A 19,830-nucleotide genomic window follows, 5' to 3' on the forward strand; every position below is an offset into this window, starting at 1 on the left:
TGTCCAGAAAAACTAGTATATGAATTACTTTGTTATCCTAAGTAATGACAATGTTATCATCAAATAAACAGGTACATCGTTCAAATGTTAACATCACAATGTACAGATACAGTGTGAGTTCTGATGTGGTTCATTTTATTTTATTTTTAAATTTACATATTTTTTTTTTAGAATATTTAAATTAAATAATTTGTAATATTTATTACAATTTAAATTAAATATTTTTTAAATCTATTTAATAAATCTTTAAGTTGAACAAGAGTCGATATACTTTTATATATATATATATAGACATACAGAAATATAACCTCAAATCTTGCCTGACATGCAAACTAAACAAACGACAGCTCCCTTCCACATGGGTGTGATTGATGTTGAAATTCGATCTTCATCAAAGAAAAAAAAAAAGTGTTTATTTACATTTTTTTTAATAATATTTAAATTAAATAATTTGTAATATTTATTACAATTTAAATTAAAAACAATTTAAATCTATTTAATAAATCTTTAAGTTGAACAAGAGTTGGTACACTTTTATATATATATAGACATACAGAAATATAACCTCAAATCTTGCCCGACATGCAAACTAAACAAACGACAGCTCCCTTCCACATGGGTGTGATTGATGTTTAAATTCGATCTTCGCCAAAGAAAAAAAAAATGTAAGTGGCAAGTCAACTTGCTGAGAACTCTCATCACTTTGATCAAGTTTGAGCTGTTTTCACTCAACTTTTTTCAACACTTCACTGGTCTCTCGAATTGTTCCAAGGTCGTCTTTCACCATCTTGGAGGGGATGGAGGGGGGGAAGGGATAGGGAACCCTTAGTACAAAATGTAAAAAAAAAAAAAAAGGGTATTTTTAGAAATAAACTGATGGAGACGGCCGGGTTATGAGATAATCTTTCAGATATTACAGAAGTCTGAGTAATTGGAATCAGGCCGCCATGTGCCTGCGATAACACTGCCAGACAGGAATTTGGGGTCATTCGAGGAATGCCAGGTTATTGTAACCCCCCCCCCCCCCCCCCCCCAGTTCTATCTCTCTCACAGCCTGCTGTAAAATTAGTTTTGCGGTCACACAGACGGTTCTTATTTCCAGATATTAACAAAAACATGTAAGTAACACGCATCATGCATGTGAGCACATCCCCCCTTCATATGGTCTCCATGGGGGGGCCATCCTGCCTGCAGGTGATGAGAAAAAAGGGGCTTCCAATTTTAGCAGATGACTTTGGATCAGCAGCGTCTTTCCTGACCCCGGGCCCTTCCGTACACTGGGGTTTTAAGGTGGAACCCCTGCCGATAATTTTCATTTCATTCTAAGCTTTCTTTACAACAAAATAGGAGGTTGTACTCACCTTAAAATCTCTTTCTTTGAGTCCATAGAGGGATACAGACAGTAATTAACTGTTGGGTTATACTGCCACCTACAGGAGGACTGGACAGCCCAACAGTTAATGGCTTCCTGTTTCTTCAACAGACGAGAAAAAATATGATTTAATTTTTTTTTTTTTTTTTTTACTCACTGTTAAATTTCTTTCTTGGAGTCCACTGAAGGACACAGGTAGTAATAAATTGTTGTGTTATACTGCCGCCTACAGGAGAATTAGACCTCTTGACAGCTTATGGCTTCCTGTGTCAGTCAGGGGACGAGAAAGAAAATACAATTTTAGCACTTATTGTAAGATCATTTTCTTGGGGTTTTTTAAGGGACATGGGTAGTAATTACCTGCCAGGTTATACTGACACATACGGAAGGATTGGAAATGGGATTTTTGTACTCATTGCCACTTACAGGAGGGTTGGACGTCTCAACAGTTAATGACTTCCTTTTCCCTCAAGAGACAAGAAAGAAAATAATTTTTTTTTGTTTTTTTATTCACTGTCAAATCTTTATTTCTTGGAGTTCATTGAAGGACACAGGTAGTAATAAACTGTTGGGTTATACTGCCACCTATAGGATGATTGGATGCCCCGACAGCTAAGGGCCTTGTCACTTACCTGATCCGAAGCCAACATGCAGAGAGGGGCTCCGCTTGAGGCTAAGTGTGGTATACCTCTGAAAGTGCCACAGAAGGTATACAACCTGAAGTAGCACGGGTGGCCGGCAGGATCTGGATGGGTCCAGAAGAGCGTCACCCTGTGAGGACTGCCAGGGCATGGGGGTGCATAAGTGATCAGGAACTTCCCGCTGTGTTTGGAATAGACCCTGCTTCAGAGGACAGCAGTGGATACCCAGATGAGGGTCAAACACAGGGTGGCCAGTGGACACCCAGCTGAGGGTCAAACACAAGTCCGTGAAGTAAGCCGAGGTCATAAACTGGTAGTCAAGCAGGAGCAAAGTCCATATAGCAAAGCCGGGGTCATGCACATGTAATCAGGCAAAGTCCATATAGCAAAGCCGGGGTCATGCACATGTAATCAGGCAAAGTCCATATAGCAAAGCCGGGGTCATGCACAGGTAATCAGGCAAAGGCAAAGTCCATATAGCTAAGCCGGTGTCATGCACAGGTAATCAGGCAAAGTCCATATAGCAAAGCCGGGGTCATGCACATGTAATCAGGCAAAGTCCATATAGCAAAGCCGGGGTCATGCACAGGTAATCAGGCAAAGTCCATATAGCAAAGCCGGGGTCATGCACATGTAATCAGGCAAAGTCCATTTAGCAAAGCCGGGGTCATGCACAGGTAATCAGGCAAAGGCAAAGTCCATATAGCAAAGCCGTGTCATGCACAGGTAATCAGGCAAAGTCCATATAGCAAAGCCGGGGTCATGCACAGGTAATCAGGCAAAGGCAAAGTCCATATAGCTAAGCCGTGTCATGCACAGGTAATCAGGCAATGTCCATATAGCAAAGCCGGGGTCATGCACAGGTAATCAGGCAAAGTCCATATAGCAAAGCCGTGTCATGCACAGGTAATCAGGCAAAGTCCATATAGCAAAGCCGTGTCATGCACAGGTAATCAGGCAAAGTCCATATAGCAAAGCCGGGGTCATGCACAGGTAATCAGGCAAAGGCAAAGTCCATATAGCTAAGCCGTGTCATGCACAGGTAATCAGGCAATGTCCATATAGCAAAGCCGGGGTCATGCACAGGTAATAAGGCAAAGTCCATATAGCAAAGCCGGGGTCATGCACAGGTAATCAGCAGAAGAAAGGTCAAGCCAGGGGATGAGCCAGGAGAGGAGGTCAACAGGTCTGGAACAAGCCGGGTCAAGAACAGGAGATCCAAAAAGTAACACAGAGGTTCAGGAGTACAGGAAACTGACGACAATCCAGCAATTTGGGTCAGACAGTGGCAACCTTTTATAGGCCAGCAGGGGGATCCATCTGTCACATGATGTGCCTAAGGCGCCCATTTCTTCTACTGGCAAGATTGCCAGTACTTCCAAGACCAGTTCCCTGACAGTCCTCCTGTGTCAGTCAATGTACAAGAAAGAAAATAGGTATTTTTTGTACACGCTGTAAAATCTTTTTCTTGGAATCCATCGAGGGACACGAGTAGTAATTGAATGTCACGACTTCCAGTTCTCCTCTAGGTGGCAATATAGCCAGACAGAGGAGAAGTAGGGCCAAAAATATTTTGGCCCTACTTCTCCATACCTCCCAACATTTTGAGATGGGAATGAGGGACACCTACTAGAAAACGTATGTAGGCATAGGACACGCCCCCCTGCCACACCCACTTAAAGGGGAAATAACCCCAAAAAAGGTACATTAAATTCACAAGTGTTTTTTTTTTTTTACCACTTTTATTCCTTTATATTGGCTTTTAAAATTGAAAAATGCAGCAATTTAGAAATTGAATGAAAGGTTCAGCTCTGGGAAACACTTTTTGAAGGATAAAAAGTGCATTTTATATACAACTATATAGATCAGACCAAAATGAGGGACAAATGAGGGGGAAAGAGGGACAGAGGGACATTGCTCCAAATCAGGGACAGTCCCTCAAAATCAGGGACAGTCCAAAGCTATGCTTCTCCTGTGGGTCACAAGGGTGCACTTAGTTTTGCATTCCCGTGACCCATATTCAGCAAGTTAAAGCCCACTGACCGCTGATGCCACTGAACCGGTCCAGAATCTGGAGAGATCCTGACTTTGATGTCGGGATCCACCCAGATTCCTGATCGACAGCTGGCTCAGCCTATCAGTGTACCGCTGAAAGCCCAAGCCAGCCACCCCAGACTCCTCCACAGCTTGGTTCTCCAATGGAGGGGGTGGAGCAGAAAACTTGAAAAACTGATAGTCACCGCTCCCTGCTCACTAAAGATGGAGAACTGAGCGATCAGCAGTCATGTGATCCCTCGGAGGCAGCAGGGACTGATGTTGCATCCACCTCAGTAAGTGTAATTGTTTGTTCTTTTTTAATTCCCATACTTCTCTTTTACTGATCTCCTGTGTCTCTCAATGGAGGAAAAAAATTAGATTTTTATACTCTTTGTCAAATCCTTTCGAGGGACACAGGTAGTAATTACCGGTTGGGTTATACTGCCACCTACAGGGTGATTGGGCTTAGTGACTTCCTGTGTTTCACAGGACAAGAAAGAAAATAACATTTTTGTACTTATCGTAAGATCCTTGTTCTTGGAGTCTGGTACGAGACACAGGTTGCAATTAACTGTCGGGTTATACTGCTACCTACAGAAGGATTGGATGTCCCTGCAGTCAATGGTTTCCTGTGTCCCTCAACGAGAAAGAAAACTTGATTTTTGCATTCCCTGTCAAACCCTGCAGTGCAGTCCGCAAAGCTCTTACTCCCTGCTGATTGGAGAGCTCTAATTCTGAGTCAGCAGGGGGGGGGCTTCAGACCTCTGCAGAGGGACTGCTGCTTCCTCACAGAGAGCAAGGGTCTTTCTCTGCAGCATGCTGGCAGGAGACAGGCTTTTCTTCCTGGGTTGTGGCTGCTTTCTTTAGAAAACGAAAAAAGATTTTGCACGCTTTTTGTTGCACCTGGAATGTATTTTGCTGAATTATTCATTGAGCTTTATTGTTACTTTTTAACATTTACCAATGTTTGGGATTGAAATGCGTTGGAGACATCCTTCTAATACTGCGTGATCATTTGTTTCATTGTGCAGATATACATTCATAGATTGCCCTCGGTCATGTTTGTCCTCTTGATTCCCTCGCTGACCGTTCCTTTATGTCGCCCCTCCCCAGGTTCTCCCCACAGATGACGTACTAGAACACAAAAAGTCCCACCGGCAGAGTCACCGCAAGAAGGTTCTACCAGAAATCTACTTAACCCGCCTCCTTTCTACAAAGGTGACATGTGTGAATGTGTATTGAATTGATTTATGTGGCCCCAAAATACGGCGATTCTAATGTCCGGGAGATCCAACTTGTATCGGTCCAACTTGCATTTGTATTTTTATACTTCTACATTGTTTTACTGTTGTCTCAGGTACAGAGCCTTTAAAGTCCCCCATTTGTGGAACTACAGTAAAACCTCGGATTGAGAGTAACGCGGTTTCCGAAATATTTTTTTGTTTTTTAAATCCGATTTGCGAGCGATGACTCACAAGACGAGCAGGATTCAAGCATTTGGGGTGTGCAGTACCGCATGTGGCCAGAGGTGCGGGGGGGTGCCGGTGATGCTCGGAGTCTGAGTGTCTCCAAGCCTCTCTGGCGCCCCCGCACCTCTGGCCACACGCGGTACTGCATACACTAGCTTTAACACTGGAACGAATTATCTGAGTTTCCATTGATTCCTATGTGGAAACTCGCTTTGATATAGGAGTGCTTTGGATGACAAGCATGCTTCTGCAACGAATGATGCTCATAATCCAAGGTACTACTGTGTTTGGTTCCTTTTTATGTTTTGGGTAGCCAGTTCGGGAGGTGCCACTGTACAAGGGTTTTCCCCCATAAGATGATTGGTTGTTTCATTTTTGGCGGATAGTAATTCTCTTCTTTCTTTTTTTTTTTTCTTTTTTTCTTCCCGGACTTCAGGGAACTCTACAGAAATTCCTGGACGACCTGTTCCGGGCCATCCTCAGCATCCGGGAGGACCGGCCGCCCCTCGCCATCAAGTACTTCTTCGACTTCCTGGAGGAGCAGGCGGAAAAACGCGGCATCTCTGACCCGGACACGCTGCACATCTGGAAGACCAATAGGTGAGAGCGGCCACGAGCTTACATAAGAATGTAGTGATTGGCCGGTTGTCACATCAAAAGGACCAATAGGGTTTTTCCAAAGCTGGGATGGGTTGGGTCGCTGGGTCACGTCAGCTCTGCTCATAGATCAGGATCTATTGATGGTTTTCAATGATGGGGAGCTATATGATAGTTACATAGTAGGTGAGGTTGAAAAAAGACACAAGTCCATCAAGTCCAACCTATGATGTGGCGCTCGGAGCAGACAAACATTGTACATTGTACAAAGACCCCATTCATTATAACAAAGTGATTTGTAATCCAAAACAAAGGATCGACTGGCTCACTGAGAAAAGAAACCATACACTCAGAAAGATAAATAATGTATACAATGTAACCACAATGATTAGTTATATCAGCAATCCCAATGCCTAATTAAAATGGTTCTAAAGTCTGTAGGTATTTTTTACCTTCATGCATCCCTCCCCCCAGTACTTACCTAAACCCCTTCTTCTCGATCCAGTGATGTACACAAGAGCAGTGGCTCTCCCGGCTGTCTCCCTCCTCATTGCCTCAGAGGCAGCGGCAGGAGCTATTGTCTCCTGCTGCCATCAATCACAGCCAGTGAGGCGGGAGTGGGGGTGGGGCCACTCCTCCATATGGCGTTGGCCGCCTATTTTGCCAATGCTGTTTATAAACTGCATTACACCCTTTGGGCAGCCAGTGCACTGGTTAACAGCTGCGAATTGAGCTGTCCTCGGATGGCTACATTTACAGATACAGTGTACAGAGCCAATCCGAGCGGCTCTGTGCCATCGCTGTGATGACCAAAACGCACTGATCACAAATATAAACAGTGTACTGTTCACATAGAAGCGCCAGCCCCCTTCCTTTACAACAAAGGAAGGAGGAACTGATGAATGAATCGTTCGTTCATTATTTCCAGATCGGAAGCAGCAGATATTCAAGGTTGGGGGATTGTATCATACAATCCCAAAAATACACAGAATTTTGTTAATTATAAAAAAAAAAAAAAATGCTACAAACAAAGCTACTTTTTCTAAAACTAGGTTACATTGTACACATTTATCTTTCTTTTTTTGGATGGGTCCAGTTATTGATCATTTGTCTCATCGTTTTTTGGTTTTTTTTTCCTTCATCCTTCATCTCTCTCCCACCATCTCTGCAGCCTTCCTCTTCGTTTCTGGGTGAATATCCTGAAGAACCCGGAGTTTGTCTTCGATATGGAGAAATCGGACCACATGGACGCCTGTCTGTCTGTCATCGCTCAGGCCTTCATAGACGCCTGCTCCATCTCCGACATGCAGCTTGGAAAGGTTTGTGATCATAGACATGTCTATCTCAAACATGGGGACTACCTCACCCCCTGGACCCTGCTGCACTGACTACCCCACCCCCTGCCCTGGACCCTGCTGCACTGACTAACTCACCCCCTGAACCCTGCTGCACTGACTACCCCACCCCCTGGACCCTGCTGCACTGACTACCCCACCCCCTGGACCCTGCTGCACTGACTACCCCACCCCCTGCCCTGGACCCTGCTGCACTGACTAACTCACCCCCTGAACCCTGCTGCACTGACTACCCCACCCCCTGGACCCTGCTGCACTGACTACCCCACCCCCTGGACCCTGCTGCACTGACTACCCCACCCCCTGGACCCTGCTGCACTGACTACCCCACCCTCTGGACCCTGCTGCACTGACTACCCCACCCTCTGGACCCTGCTGCACTGACTACCCCACCCCCTGGACCCTGCTGCACTGACTACCCCACCCCTGGACCCTGCTGCACTGACTACCCCACCCCCTGGACCCTGCTGCATTAATTACCCCACCCCCTGGACCCTGCTGCACGACTACCCCACCCCCTGGACACTCTGTGGGTGATTACCTGTCACTGGCCACCACAGCCAGTGCAGCAGATTTGAAAGCTCTGCTCTTTCTTCAGGGCTTCTGGGATGGATCAGAGCAATTTTGATTGGTCATGTGCTGACACGTGGCCACTTTGACCAATCGTTATCACTCTGATCCATCATCAATGTGCTGTACAGAGAGTAGAGTTGTAGGAGGGGCCCAGCAGGCCCCACCCACTACAGGCTGCCTGTAGAAAGTACAGGAGGGGGCGGAGACAAGACCAGTCACCCTGCACAAGGTGAGAGAGCAGAGCTGTGGGAGGAGCCCAGAAGGTCCCACCCACTACATGCTGCCTGCGGAAAACTAGAAAAGGGGGCGGAGACGAGACCAGTCACCCTGCACAAGGTGAGAGAGCCGAGCTGTGGGAGGAGCCCAGAAGGCCATACCTACTACATGCTGCCTGCAGAAAACTAGAGAAGGGGGCAGAGACAAGACCAGTCTCCCTGCACAAGGCAAGAGAGAGCAGAGCTGTGGGAGGGACTCAGCAGCTCCACCCACTACAGACTGCCTGCAGAAAACTACAGGAGGGGGCGGAGACGAGACCAGTCACCCTGTACAAGAAGAGAGAGCAGCAGTGAGCGGTCTTTATTACAGGAAGTCTCACACTGGATTACTGCACAGATCTGGAAGAAATACACAAAGGACACCAAGATTCAGAGAATACACAATGACTAGAATTAGATGATATTTTCTTATCAGGGAGTTAAGCATTAAAGTAACTGGAATGTAAAAGACCGTGTTCAGTATAGTTTCCTAAATATCTCTGGAAGGTATTTTCATTTAGGAAATGACTGAAATGGCGGAGTGATTCCAGGGCAGAACAGGTCGTTCCGGCTTTTATTCCCACACAAGATAAAAAAAACCACATGCTGTACACAATACCAAATGTTTACATTTCTGTGGGAAAACATTGAATCTGCCATTTCCCTTCTAAATGTACTCTCTAAATCATGAATTTCTCTGGGAGCACCGGGGTGCTGAGATCACAGGAACACAGTAAGATTCTTTGGGGTGCTGGGATCACATGAACACAGGAATCTCTGGGGTGCTGGGATCACATGAAAAGAGGAGTGAGAATCTCTGGGAGCACTGGGGTGCTGGAATCAAATGAACACAGGAATAAGAATCTCTGGGGTTTTGGGATCACATGAACACAGGGGTGAGAATCTCTGGGGTGCTGGGATCACATCAACACAGGGGTGAGAATCTCTGGGGTGCTGGGATCACATGAACAGAGGAGTGAGAATCTCTGGGGTGTTGGGAACACATGAAGACAGAGGTGAGAATCTCTGGGAGCACTGGGGTGCTGGGATCACATGAACACAGGAGTGAGAATCTCTAGGGTGCTGGGATTACAAGAACACAAGAGTAATAATCTCTGGGAGCACCGGGGTGTTGGGATCACAGGAACATGGGTAAGAATCTTTGGGGTACTGGGATCACATGAACACAGGAGTGAGAATCTCTGGGGTGCTGGGATTACAAGAACACAAGAGTAAGAATCTCTGGGAGCACTGGGGTGTTGGGATCACATGAACACAGGGGTAAGAATCTCTGGGGTGTTGAGATCACATGAACACAGGAGTGAGAATCTCTGGGGTGCTTGGATTACAAGAACACAAGAGTAAGAATCTCTGGGAGCACTGGGGTGTTGGGATCACATGAACACAGGGGTAAGAATCTCTGGGGTGCTGGGATCACATGAACACAGGGGTGAGAATCTTTGGGAGCACTGGGGTGTTGGGATCACATGAACACAGGAGCGAGAATCTCTGGGGTGCTGGGATCACAAGAACACAGGAGTGAAAATCTATGGGGTGCTGGGATCACATGAACACAGGAGTGAGAATCTCTGGGGTGTTGGGATCACATGAACACAGGAGTGAGAATCTCTGGGGTGTTGGGATCACATGAACACAGGAGTGAGAATCTCTGGGGTGCTGGGATCACATGAACACAGGACAGGAGTGAAAATCTCTGGGGTGCTGGGATCACATGAACACAGGAATACGAATCTCTGGGGTGCTGGGATCACATGAACACAGGGGTGAGAATCTCTGGGGTGCTGGGATCACATGAACACAGGAGTGAGAATCTCTGGGGTGCTGGGATCACATGAACACAGGAGTGAGAATCTCTGGGGTGCTGGGATCACATGAATACAGGAATAAGAATCTCTGGGGTGCTGGGATCACATGAACACAGGGGTGAGAATCTCTGGGGTGCTGGGATCACATGAATACAGGAATAAGAATCTCTGGGGTGCTGGGATCACATGAACACAGGGGTGAGAATCTCTGGGGTGCTGGGATCGCATGAACACAGGAGTGAGAATCTCTGGGGTGCTGGGATCACATGAACACAAGAGTGAAAATCTCTGGGGTGCTGGGATCACATGAATACAGGAGTGAGAATCTCTGGGGTGCTGGGATCACATGAATACAGGAGTGAGAATCTCTGGGGTGCTGGGATCACATGAATACAGGAATAAGAATCTCTGGGGTGCTGGGATCACATGAACACAGGGGTGAGAATCTCTGGGGCGCTGGGATCACAAGAGTAAGAATCTCTGGGGTGCTGGGATTACATGAACACAGGGTGAGAATCTCTGGGAGCACGGGGGTGCTGGGAAGGGAACACAGGAGTGAGAATCTGATACCCCATGGGGGGTATGGAGCGATAGCGTCTTGCTCTGGTGCACACTTCGCACCCTGCAGCCTGTTTTGGTTTGTTGGCCGGCAGGGCTCGGCACACAGCTGGAAATGTTTCTGGTAATGGACGGTTCATTGACCTGACACAGTCACCGTCCCGCAGCAAACTGCCTTTAGGGGACGACTTCAAAGAGAGAGACATGAACTGTACTAATGGGGCCACACACAGCTTATCAGGGGGAGGCGCTGAGAGCGAGGAGGAGGACAGGAGCATGTCAGCAACTGCGCCAAAATCCCTATTCAATGCCATGGAACATATCCCCTCATTTAAAAATGTCACTTATAGCATAAGACTGGCCTGTTTTTTTTTTGTTTTTGAATTCCTTTTCTTTTTTTTCTTTTTTTTTTTTTTTAAAAAGCTTTAAACTACTGCCAGAATTGTATCGCTATCTGGGACACTGTTACAGTGATTTTCCTTAACTTCCTGTCCTGGTGACAACATTTATCATGACAGAAAGGGGAGCTTAGAAACCCTGGCAGGTTTTTTATTTCTATCTGTGTCCCTTTTGAAGGTTTTCTTTCACTTCTTGTTTGGTAAAAGCCTCAACAAATTTCTATGGATGTATATCTTACATCCAGCTTCTCTCTCCCTGCTGCTCCTTCCCTCCTTGTTATTGGCAGCTGTAAAAATGACAGCCAGGAATTGCTTTGTATTACCCAGAAGGAGCAAAAAGTAGCCGATCCTGTGTAAAATGACACCTGCAGATAGCCCACAAGTGTTAGTAAATACAACGTAGCAATCTATTGTTTCATTGTATTTATTCGTATGGATCAAAGGCACGACCTGCATATGACATAAATGTTAAAGAAACATAAGTAAAATTTTCAAAAAATTATTAGGTAAATTATTTCCTATTTAACCCATTTAGTTAACCATAACCAGTCCTAATTACCTCCTTGATCCCCTTCTCCCTTATTATTTTTGTGCTTTTCTTTTTCATTTCTATTTTTTTTATATAATCTTCAATGACACCAGTTAAAGTGGTTTTAAACCCATAGGCCTCATGCACACGGACGTTTTTACAGCCGCTTTTTTGAGTGTTTTTTGCAGCTTAAAAATGCCTGTCCATGTTAGTCTATGGCTTCATGCCCACCTAGGCGTTTTTGAGCTGCAAATGGCATAGGCGTTTTTAAGCTGTAAAAAAAACCCAGGACCAGTGCATTCCGTGTCGCGGAGCTAGAGCTGTAAAACCGCGAATCGTGGAAAAATGCGCAAAAACGCACACAAACGCGTAACATATTTTCTTTGTTTTCTGAGTGCTATAGCCAAGAGATGTGTTTCTTTAAAAAACGCTACTTAACGCTAACGCTAAAAAACTAGCAGAAAAAACGCCAATGCAAAACGCGGTAAAAAACGCGTTTTTAACGCCGATTTTTCCAGGCGTCGGAGCTAGCTTTGCAGACAGTTTTTTAAAACGTCCATGTGCATGAGCACTTACAACACATTTTGACCTACAGGTAAGCCTAGATTAAGGCTTACCTGTAGGTCCAAGAAATATCTCCTAAACCTACACGGTTTAGGAGATATTTGCCGAAAGACAGGCACCGCTGTCTACGGCGCATGCGCCGTAGACAGCGGCGCGCAGGCGCACTGGTCGCGCCACCCGTCAACGGCGATATGCCACGTGTGGTGGCTCCCATGCGCATGCACGGGAGTGACGTCATCGCGGCTTCGCCGAATGACAGCGGCGGAGCAGCGAGACCCACCAAGAAGATCGATGGGCCGGACTACAGGGGACAGCGGTGACTTCGCTGGCTCCTGTGTCGGGTAAGTGACACATAATGGACTACTATGCGATGCATAGTAGTCCATTATGCTTTGCCTTTGCAGGGAATGAAAGAGGAAGTAAACTCATCAGGGTTTACTTCCTCTTTAAAGAAACAATACAAGTTGTTTATTAATATATGGCGATATGGCGTTAAACTGGCAGTAACGCACACAAAACTATATGGCATTAAACTGGCAGTAACGCACACAGAACTATATGGCGTTAAACTGGCAGTAACACACACAAAACTATGTGGCGTTAAACTGGCAGTAACACAAACAGAAGTAAATGGCATTAAACTGGAAGTAATGCAATCAAATAAACGGTGTTCAATCGTCACTACACTGACACCAGGGGTGGACTGACAACTCATGGGGCCCCCGGGCAATATGAGATTATGGGGCCACACAGTATACACACACACAGTGTACAATCACACAGTATACACAGACATGTTTCTATTGGCTGAGAAGGTACTGGAGAGGTGGGGCAGCTATAATCTTGGGATTTTTAGACCAAAAGGATGTCGGTAAGGGACATTTCAGAGACAGATGTAAAAAAAAAACCCACAGATTTTGACATACTGTCCCTGGTTTTACTGAGACTGGCAACCCTGATGGGGCCCCCTAGTGGCTCGGGCTCTCGGGCAGTGCCCGAGTGGCCCAATGGTCAGTCCGCCCCTGACTGACACTATCTGAACTGTCTCAACTCTAGCTATACACTAATGTAAAGATTACTGGCACGGTCTCACTACACTACACTGAAACTATCTGAGTTGTCCCTACTCTACAATAATGTATGTATGAATGACACAAGCGTGCCCTCTACCCTAGCGTGCGGATCACCTACTAGGTACCTGATCCTGCGCAGAGCAGCCAGCGTGCTGCAGTATGTTTACGGTGGTCGGTCCACAAGCGGTTAAAGTCTACCTGATTTCTAGATAGTGGAATGCAACCTATAAGCTTGCTAAGGGGTAGTGACATCATCGAATCCTGGAAGATAATTCAATCTCTATATATATATATTTTTTTTTTTCAGGACTCCCCCACCAACAAGCTGCTGTACGCCAAGGAGATTCCGGAGTATCGGAAAATCGTGCAGAAATATTACCAGCAAATCAAGGAGATGAGCCCGTTGAGCGAGCAGGAAATGAATGCCCACCTCGCGGAGGAGTCACGGGTAAGATGGCGCCGACAATACGCCCACTTATCACCAGCCTTACCTCAACCTCTACAGCAGGTGCAGGTCACTTTTTCATCTTTAACTTAACTAACATTTTTTTTTTTTTCAGAAATACCAAAACAAATTCAACACCAACGTCGCTGTTGCAGAGATTTACAAATACGCCAAAAAATATCGCTCGCAGGTAAGCATCGCTTTCAGTCAAATTCAATTAGAATCTTAAAGAAAACCTCCCCCCTAAATAAATTACATTTTAACCACTTGAAGACCAGGTCTTTATTGCACTTTTTGTTTACAAGTTTGAATCAGTGTTTTTCTAGAGAATTAATTATAACCCCAAACATTATATATTTATTATTATTAATAATAATAATAATAATAATTATATATATATATATATATATATATATATATATATATATATATATATATAATTTTTCTATTTATTTTACTTTTTTTGTCCATAGAGACCCTAGGGAACAAAATGACAATTGTTGCTATTTTTTATGTCACACAGTATATGCGCAGCTGTTCTTTATAATGCAATTTTTTTGGAAAAGATACTTTGTAGTGAATTGAAAACAAAAAAATATAATATATTCCCCCAATTTTTTTGTATAATATGAAAGATGATGTTATGCCCAGTAAATCTAACTTGTCAAAATTGCACACGCTGGTGGAATGGTGACAAATTACAGTACTTAAAAATCTCCATAGGTGATGCTTTTAATGCCTTTACAGATTACCTGTTTACAGTTACAGAAGAGTTCTGGTGCTAGAATTATTGCTCTCGCTCTATTGTAAACATTCATTGTAATAGAAATAAGGATGACAGGCCTTCTTTATGACGAGATCTGGGGTCAAAATCTAGGGTCCTTTACCTATAAAAGCAAAAGATCAAAAAAAAAAATTTTTTTTTGATCCATTGCTTTAAAAAATATATATATTTACTTTCACCCTGGACAGGAAGTTACGGACATCACTCCGGTGCTCCTAGGCAAAAGAGACAATCAAGGATGATTTAGTCTTTTTATGGCCTCTGTGACCAGCCGGCCATACCATTCGATTGTTTCTCGGGCTTACCGTTTCCACCGGCTCGCCCGAGAAATACCGGCGACCGGTGGGAGGTGGAGGACATCCCCTCCCACCGCTTCTGAAAGCGTTCCAGCGGCTCATGAGCAGCTCGGAACACTTTCAAGTGAAAGCCAGCCATCAGCTGCAAAAAAAACAATGCCGGGGTTATGGTTCATACTGTTAGCCATAATTCTGGTAAACCACTTGCGGCCGGCAAGTGGTTTAACTAGCACTGTCCTCCACCCACCTCCTTCTTTTATATTTAGGTATTAATTTCATTCTATTTTTTTCTTTAATTTTATGGATTCCTGCCCTTTCTGCTCCCCTAACATCCCCCAGATTCTGCAAGTTTGCCAATGTGTCATAGGGCATTGGGTCATAGCACAGCATGGTGGCACATCTGTAGATGTGTCGTTTCCTCCACAATCTGTGCATGTGCTGATTTCCCTATGCTTGCACAAAGACAGGCTGTTGTTGAAGTCCCAAAACTGTCATGTTTGCACATGTGTGGAAAATTCCCTGCTTGCATGCAGACTTGCCGAAGAGCTCTGCCAGGAATCAAAGGACTGCTTGCATCAGGACTGAGGGCTCTTAAGAGGGGTACAGAGGCCGGGTGCTGTGATGTTTTCAGGAAGCTATGTACAGCACCCTGCCGGCTCCTCCCACCGGCCGTGATCTGCCTGCATTGTATAGAGAAGCACAGATGTCATCACTGGGACTGTAATAAAGATGGAAAGGTTTTATTTAAAAATTTTATCAGCATGTTGGGGGGGGGGGGGGGGATCCAGGAAGGCAAATTATACATTTTAAAAGAGAAGTTCCCCCACCGGCTCTAAGACTGAGAACCGAGCGATCGAACACCACGATTGCCCGCTTCTCAGAGCTCAGTGAGCAGAGAGCTGGTGACTGTAAGTTGCCGGATTTCAGCTCTGGCGTTGCCCCCACTATACCAATGGGTTGTGGAGGGGGGGGGGAGGGGGTGGGTGCGGCCGGCTCAGGCTCTCAGCAGTTCGCTGAGAGCCTGAGCCTGAGCTGGGTCCAGGGTCGTGGGCAGATCCCAAACTTTATTGTCGCACTCTTGCCCGAGCCTGGACCGGCTCTGTGACATCAGTTGACAGCCCGCCATCTGCTGAGCTCTCTCAGAGCGCAGTGAGCACAGAGCTGGTGACTGTCTGTCCCCGGCTCTCTGCTCTGCCCCCGCCCCCACTATAGAGCTGGGCCGTGGAGGGGGGGGGGGTGGGAGCGGCCGGCTCAGGGTCTAAGCAGCTCGCCGAGAGGCTGAGCTGGGTGCCACTCCAGGGTTGTGAGCAGATCCCAACTTTATTGTCGCACTCTTGCCCCGAGCCTGGACCGGCTCTGTGACATCAGTTGACAGCCCGCCATCTGCTGAAAACGGGTCAAAGAACTCCTGTAATCCACAAGATAAGTACTGCCAAATGAGCTTTGGAGGTACCTCTACTTTAGCAGTCTGAAATGGTGCAAATAAAGTTCATTGTTGAGGTCTACCTGCATAAATGAATAATCAAATCTGAAATCTGTCTCCATTTCAACAGATTGTCAGCGCTCTGGAAGCCAACCCTGTCACCAGACGTGGCCAATTACAGCACAAGTTTGAGCAAATGATAATCCTGATGGAGGACGATATCTACACGTGTAGCAGCGAGGCCTAGCAGAGCCCGGGTGGAGGGAGCCTACAACAATTGGCTTCAGGAACTCTAATTCACCCCAGAAAGGCGGTCATCCGAAAAACTATATAAACCACAATTGCACTCTGCAAGCCACGGACAGCTCAGCCTCCTAAAAAAATAAACTTGGCCAGACCTAGAAGGCTTGAGTGAGGATAGAACCCTGGGTGGCTTGTGGCTCCTTTCGTTACACCCAATGGGTCTTGGAGGGTTTGACGTTCTTTGTGTCAGTCGCAGGATTGGCTGACTGTAGTCATGTGATATATTTACCACAGACGGGATTTTGCACTGTAGATGGAACTCCTTGTCCTGTTTAGAACTGGCATAGACCACGAACAGGACGGCTCTGCATAGGGGACAACCACTTGCTAAAAATGAGTTAATGCGCTAAGCTTGTCCGCCGCAGAGTTTGAATGGCAGCAGCTCCCGGCTACACCGCCGTCTCTGCTCTGCGAGTGCCTTAATACCAGCTGTCTCAGGATATTATAAAGGGAGTACAGTGCTCTTTACAGGAACCTGCGTCTCTGTGGGGGAATTTTGAAAAGCACAGAGTGTCGGGAGTGAGCGCATTTCGAGTCCATTCCAGAGAGTTCTAAAGAAAAAAAAGAAAGAAATGGAATATGTTTTTGTATAATGCACTTTTTTTTTCCTTAAGTAGAGCAAATTTTAGACAATCCTTGGTATAGATTTGCCATCAATCCTCTGCTTCCTCATCAGCTTGCAAAACGTGGTGGGGGCTTTAAACAGCATGTGATAGGAGAACCTGTCCTGATGGCAATACGGGTGCTGCCATTATCTTGTTCATCGCCTGGCGAGACAATGACCTGGAACAAGCATGTAGCCAGTGAAGATACCTCAGCTGCTATCAATTTCTTCAAAACATGGACAATGGTAGTCATCCATGTGTCAGTCATGACAGGTTTCCACCTTCAGATTATCTAAACTGGGGAAATGTACAACCTCAGAGATTCAAAAGAGAACTCTAGGAAAAAAAAAAACAATATTCTACAGTTAAAATATCTCCAGCAAAGTTGTGCTTCTATACCTCGTTACCAACTAGCTTTTACACACAATGCAGTTCAGTCCAACAGCAGACAACAGTAAACCTGTTGGCAGTAGCAGCACATAATAAAAAAGTGCATTTGACCTGCAGTTCTTTATTAAGTTTTCTGAAGGTGGTAACCAACCTCAGAGTTACTTGAAGCCACCATAAATAATTATTGTGACAAGTATTAGGGCCCATTCACACTGGTGCATTGTGACGAGTATGTTAATGGAACTGCCCCACGTGTGGGGTGTTCCAGTACCAATTATTGTGAAAGGCACCCCTATTCAGGGTAGAGGGCAAGGCATAAGGAACTTTAAGGTCATCTGCTTTTTGTTCCCATTCAGTTTGGTGAATTGGATGCCCACTGTAGGCCACCCCTTCAGAATGAGTGGACTGCTTTCATTGGCTGCCCATTTAGAATGAGCGGGTTGCGTCCATTGGTCGCCCGTTCGGAATAAGTGGCCTGCCTCCGTTGGCTGCCTGTTTTGGAATACATGGACTGCCTCCGTTGGTCGCCCATTCCTACTGAGTGGACTGTCTTCAATGACCACCCATTCCTAATGAGCAGATTGCCTCTGTTGGCCAACCCTTCAGAATGAGCAGATTGACTCCATTGGCTGCCCTTTCGGAATGAGTGGACTTCATCCGTTGACCACCCTTTCAGAATGAGTGAACTGCCTCTATTAGCTGCTTGTTCAGAATGAGTAGACTGCCTCCCTCAGCCACCCTTTTGGGAAGAGTGGACTTCTTCCGTTGGTTGCCCATTTCGATTGAGTAGACTGCCTTCGTCAGCTGCCCTTTCGGAATGAGTGGACCTCCTCCGTTGACCACCCTTTCAGAATGAGTGGATTGCCTCTATTAGCCGCTCATTCGGAATGAGTAGACTGCCTTCCTCAGCCGCCCTTTTGGAATGAGTGGACTTCTTCCGTTGGTTGCCCATTCCTAATGAGTAGACTGCCTTCATCAGCTGCCCTTTCGGAATGAGTGGACCTCCTCCATTGGCCTTACTTTCAGAATGAGTGGACTGCCTTCGTTGGCTGCCTGTTTGGAATGAGCAGACTCTGATACCACCCATTCCTAATAAGTAGACTACCCTCGTAGGTCACCCATTCCTAATAAATGGACTGCCTTAATGCATATTAACACACCCCACAGCTTGGATTAACACTCAACAGATTGCTTAAAGTGGAAGTAAACCCATGGATTAAAACAGTTAAAAAAAAATAAAAAATAAAAAAAAAGGCATGCCAGGAATGCTAACTGCACATTGGCTGCGCTCTCAGCCAAACTATCCAACCATCCAATGGCTGGTGTCGTAACGAATCACATGTGCAGCACCATAGCAGTTGAAGATTAAACAGAGGCAAAGATGGCAGCTGTCTTGGCTGAAAATGATAGGGGAGTTTACTTCCACTTTAAGTATGAATAAGCCCTTAAACTCAATGTGTTACTGAGGGAATCTATCACATGCCATCCACTTAGCTGTAAGTCACAGTGGCCACCTTTAGACTCACCTCTCTGCTCTGGACAGAATTGCTTCAACTTGATGACCCTTTGCTGTTGGTGTGTTTTTTGACTCGTTACCATAATAGTATGTTGAGGTAACCAATATCTGAAGAGTATGGGTGTCGAAGTAACAGGTAGCTGGCTACCACATACTTTATAGCCAATGCCGACCACAAAGAGATGTAAATTTTAATATATGATATATGACATAGTATGCAAAGCTGTGACTATCTGCTGAGCAGAAGCGTTAGATATTAAAACCGTCCAGTCACCTACATACAGTTCAGGCAACATTTAGCAAGGTGAGCCAGTGTTTGGAAAAGGCAGCCAATCAGTTCACTAGGAGCTAGTGACATCAGAGAGGCGGCCATTTTTATCAGACAGGCCCATGGGCCACATTGGACGTACCTTTACAGAACGTTGGCCAATACATTTCAGAATGCAATGTTGCATTGGCCTTTGGTGGCTCTTAAACCAAGGGTCAACACCAAAAGATTTCAGAGAATATGAATTATTTGCAATCAGATCTGTGATTTAGCCAGCTGTAGCGATTAAACATTTTGCAGCTCAATATATTCTAGGTATCTACCACTATTAAAATTGTATCCCCTCGCTGGTCACCCGCCGAGGGAGATCCAAGTGTGAAATTCAGAATCAAACCCTTAAGCGCCTCTGATGGTAGAGGCCCCCCCCCCACTCCCTATGAGAAGTGGAAGATGCACACTGTATGTATATGTATATAAGTGAAATCTTGTTCTAATTGGGTTCATATGTTCTATTGTGAAATGTTTCATTTGTAATAAAATATATTTAAACTGTT

The 19,830-nt window shown here is 45.5% G+C and overlaps 1 protein-coding gene across 1 annotated transcript in view; it reads left to right on the forward strand.

Moving 5' to 3' along the window:
* The window catches only part of PLXND1 (plexin D1), a gene marked incomplete in the record, with an annotated part of 185,350 nt that extends 165,520 nt beyond the window's left edge, over positions 1-19,830 (forward strand). The window contains 6 exon segments of the mRNA XM_077451599.1: positions 5,164-5,268; positions 5,956-6,119; positions 7,288-7,435; positions 13,554-13,694; positions 13,807-13,881; positions 16,325-19,830. Coding sequence (XP_077307725.1) covers positions 5,164-5,268; positions 5,956-6,119; positions 7,288-7,435; positions 13,554-13,694; positions 13,807-13,881; positions 16,325-16,441 — 750 coding nt within the window.

Source organism: Lithobates pipiens, unplaced genomic scaffold (genome assembly GCF_037356315.1).
Source record: "Lithobates pipiens isolate NorthernLeopardFrog02 unplaced genomic scaffold, aLitPip1_a1.2 Scaffold_23, whole genome shotgun sequence".
Classification (NCBI taxonomy): domain Eukaryota; kingdom Metazoa; phylum Chordata; class Amphibia; order Anura; family Ranidae; genus Lithobates; species Lithobates pipiens.